The sequence below is a fragment of the Archocentrus centrarchus genome, chromosome 18 (assembly GCF_007364275.1).
Source record: "Archocentrus centrarchus isolate MPI-CPG fArcCen1 chromosome 18, fArcCen1, whole genome shotgun sequence".
NCBI lineage: Eukaryota > Metazoa > Chordata > Actinopteri > Cichliformes > Cichlidae > Archocentrus > Archocentrus centrarchus.
The window spans coordinates 10,283,466-10,287,915 of record NC_044363.1 but is presented as its reverse complement, the minus strand read 5'-3'; the positions used below and the strand labels follow the sequence as shown (position 1 = coordinate 10,287,915).

Genomic DNA, 4,450 nt, shown 5'->3' with positions numbered 1-4,450 from the left:
AATAAACTCAACAGTAAACTTCAGTGTCAGTGCAGTGGGAACGCAACAAATGTTTGACAAAAAAACAAAAAACAAACAAAAAAAACAACTCTTTGAAAGAATCAAAGCTCAAATACAACTGCATGCTGAGGTTATCCACCACATGATGCTGGTTCTCTGTTAGAACTGCTCACAGAGCAAGCTTGGTTAGATTCTCACTAATTAGACTTAAGCGCAGGGTCTTTGCGTGGCCTCTGTACGCAAGTGGCCAATGTTGTATCCACATTTACACTTGTGTAGCTGGATTATGTGTGTTAATTACGTTGTGGTCACGTACTGGTGTTTTATATGCGGTGCTGGTTGGGATTTTTTTCCCCTCGTCGGGTTTCCATAGCTGCCTTGTGTGTGCTTCTTAGGTGGACTTTGATGTTGGTGGTTTTCCCCTAGAGAAGTGTTCTGCACATTTTTTTATCATCCACAAGACATTTGCTTCTATCTGTCTCACTATAATACTCAAAGATACTCCAGCTTAAACTCCTAGAGTGGGAAAAAGTGATTTCATATCAATCTGCAAGGCTTTTAAATAAAGGTCATTTTATTTGTAATTACAGTTTGTTTTAATTAGTTATGTAAACTCACAATATACTTTTCGGTAGTTATCATTTTTTTTCCCTTTAATTGATATTTTTATTTATTTCAGTTAACGAAAATGCTTTTTCAATTTCAGTTTTCATTATTTCATTTGTTTTCTTTAACGATAATAACCTTGGTCACCAGTGCTTTTCACAGTACCACCTTATCTGTTTTGGTGACTGAATTGTCACTTCTCTTCCTGGAACAATTAATAGCCAGATGACTCCTCCCTGTTCTCCCTGAAATGCAGCAGCTCCAGTCTGTCCACATAACGTCACTTATACGTAAAAGAAACTCACACAGTCACTGACACAAAGAGGAGAAATGGCGCAGAAAGGAGTTCAGCTGGACCAAGAAACCTTCTCTTGTTCCATCTGTTTGGATCTACTGAAGGATCCTGTCACTATTCCCTGTGGACACAGTTACTGCATGAACTGTATTAAACATTTTTGGGACCGAGAGGAGGAGAAGCAGAAACTCTACAGCTGCCCTCAGTGTAGGCAAACATTCATTCCAAGGCCTGTCCTGGTGAAAAGCACTATGTTAGCAGTTTTAGTGGAGGAGCTGAAGAAGACTGGACTCCAAGCTGCTCCAGCTGATCACTGCTATGCTGGACCTGAAGATGTGGTCTGTGGTGTCTGCACTGGGAGGAAGCTGAAAGCCATCAAGTCCTGTTTATCTTGTCTGGCCTCTTACTGTGAGAAACACCTCCAACCTCACTATGATGCAGCTCCATTAAAGAAACACAAGCTGGTGGCCCCCTCCAAGAAGCTCCAGGAGAACATCTGCTCTCGTCATGATGAGGTGATGAAGATTTTCTGTCATACTGATCAGCAGAGTATCTGTTATCTCTGCACAATGGATGAACATAAAGGCCATGAAACAGTCCCAGCTGCAGCAGAAAGGACTGAGAAGCAGAAGGAGCTCGAGGTGAGACGACTAAACATCCAGCAGAGAATCCAGGACCTAGAGAAAGATGTGAAGCTGCTTCAACAGGAGGTGGAGGCCATCAATGGCTCCGCTGATAAAGCAGTGGAGGACAGTGAGAAGATGTTGACTGAGCTGATCCGTCTGATCCAGAAAAGAAGCTCTGATGTGAAGCAGCAGGTCAGATCCCAGCAGGAAACTGAAGTGAGTCGAGTCAAAGAGCTTCAGGAGAAGCTGGAGCAGGAGATCGCTGAGCTGAAGAGGAAAGACGCCGAGCTGGAGCAGCTCTCACACACAGAGGATCACAACCAGTTTCTACACAACTACCCCTCACTGTCAGCACTCAGTGAGTCTACACACTCATCCAGCATCAATATTGGTCCTCTGAGGTACTTTGAGGATGTGACAGCAGCTGTGTCAGAGACCAGAGAGAAACTACAGGACATCCTGAGAGAGGAATGGATAAACATCTCACTGACAGTCACTGAAGAGGATGTTTTACTGTCACCATCAGAGCCAAAGACCAGAGCTGGATTCTTAAAATATTCACGTGAAATCACACTGGATCCAAACACAGCACACAGATATCTGTTATTATCTGAGGGAAACAGAGAAGTAACATTAATGGAACAACAACAGTCTTATTCTGATCATCCAGACAGATTCATTGAATGGTATCAGGTCCTGAGTAGAGAGAGTCTGACTGGATGTTGTTACTGGGAGGTGGAGTGGAGAGGGGAAGGAGTTTATGTAGCAGTCGCATACAAGAATATCAGCAGAGCAGGGAGCTCAGATGATTGTTTATTTGGATTAAATGGAAAATCTTGGTCATTATTTTGCGATAAAAACAGACATTTATTTTTGTACAACCAAGTCCGAATTCCCCTCTCAGGTCCTCGGTCCTCCAGAGTAGGAGTGTACCTGGATCACAGAGCAGGTATTCTGTCTTTCTACAGCGTCTCTGAAACCATGACTCTCCTCCACAGAGTCCAGACCACATTCACTCAGCCACTCTATGCTGGACTTTATCTTCTAGACTACAAAGACACTGCAGAGCTGAGTAAACTGAATTAAACTGAAGTCACTGGGGCCAGTTGATTTTAGAATGAGGTCCTTACATTTTAGTCATACATGTTGCATTTTTACCTCTCCACACCACCACAGTAGAATTTAAATCAAAGAAATGAGACATGACTGGGGCACATACTGTGGGCTATAATTTCACTGGTGTAACAAATTGTATGATGTTTCATTGCTACATTCCGGACATACTACTGTGTGAGATTTTATTGTTTGCGTTTGAAATTGTACATAATGTGATTTCATTCATTTTTGAGCCATGGAGATGGTCTAGTGTTGAAATTTCATTATATGGAATAAAGTCTGTGCTTTATAACCATGAAAAAGTTTCTGCTTCTTTTTTCCCCAGTGGATGGATGGCGTTTTTACAGTAACCTGCTCTCCATCATTTTAAAAAAGTGATGTCAATGGTCTCAACTGGAGCCTTAAATTGATGTAATGTAATGCAAATTATGCACTAAAGTTGATTTTATTTGAATCCTATTCATAACATTTTTTTTTGGAAATATTTGGTATAATCCATCCCAGTGTGGCACCTTGGAAATGGAGGCAGAGAAATGGATGCCCCCCTTTAATTTTTACTCTTAAGAAAGAAAAAATATGAGTGGTACAACTACTCTTGTACCAATCATATTTGTCTGAATCTGTGTTTTGGATTTGATACATAGTTCTGCCAGCAGGGGGCGTTCACTGTGTAACGCATTAAAAACTGTTAGGCTACGTTCACACTGCAGCCTGAAGTGACCCAATTCCGATTTTTTCTTTCACATCTCCAAATATATGCGACTTGGATGTGATCTGTGTGTGAACAGCAGACGAGCCTGAAAGTGTCCCGCATGCGCAGTAGAGGACGCGATAACGTCACATGTAGCGCGCGTGCTTAATGTTTGTGGAAGTCACACGTGTCTTCTTTCTCGCGTCTGCGTAATGGGACGCAGAATAGTGACGATTGTCAAGTATCAATGATGTGCAGGTCAGATAAATGCGACCTGGCCGTACACACGCAGTCACATTTGAAAAGATCGGATCTGTGTTGTTCAGACTGGCATGAAAAGCTCGGATACAGGTCGCATGAGGGCGAAAAAATCGGATTTGGGTCACTTCAGGCTGCAGTGTGAACGTAGCCTTACATCTGCAGGGGTGCGTGTTTGTGTGATATGTTAATTTGTCTGTGCAGGTGCCTGGTTGCAGTTGGTGTGGTGCACTCCTGCCTGCGGACGATTGGGGGTTGAGGGTCACGCCCTATTTAGGAGGCTCGACGGACAACAGAGAGCGAGTGAGAGAGAACATCATTTGTGTCCCAAGCTTCTAACCAGCCACAACTGAAAACGAGTATTCTGTGGTTGGGGGTGAGCTGACAATTTGGTTGAATAGTTTTCTGTTGTGTTGATCATAGGGAGGGAGGTAAGACTATGTCATTTCTTTTCTTTCTTTCTGATATAGGTCAGATGCCGGATCACGGTAGATTTTACTTCCTCTTTGGTTGTCATGGTTCTGGGCCGTTTGCCCAGCATTTTGTGTTTTCATTCTTATGGTTCAGTTTAATGGTGTTTCTTGGTTTATTCATTTAGAGTCTTACTTTGTGTAATGTTCTACATTTCTTAGTTATAGTTATTCATAGTGTTTCTCATTTCCCTGTGTGGTACATTACTCACTTTATTTGTTTTTAGAAATTCGCTAGCTTAGCTCAGCTAGTAGCTTAGCCCTTAGCCGACTCACTACCAGCATGGCTTCTTCTCCTGTCTCTCCTGCACTTTCCTGCTCTGGGTGTCACATGTTTAGTTACTCCTCGGCCTCCTTTAGCAGTAACGGTACTTGTAATAAATGTAGT

General features: G+C 42.6%; 1 protein-coding gene across 1 annotated transcript; it reads left to right on the top strand.

Annotated features, from left to right (window-relative positions):
- Positions 1-933: 933 nt before the first annotated feature.
- Positions 934-2,682, top strand: LOC115797423 (tripartite motif-containing protein 16-like). Its single transcript, XM_030754004.1, has one exon. The coding sequence runs from the start codon at positions 937-939 to the stop codon at positions 2,611-2,613; it is 1,677 nt and encodes a 558-aa protein (XP_030609864.1). The 5' UTR covers positions 934-936; the 3' UTR covers positions 2,614-2,682.
- The last annotated feature ends 1,768 nt before the right edge of the window (positions 2,683-4,450 follow it).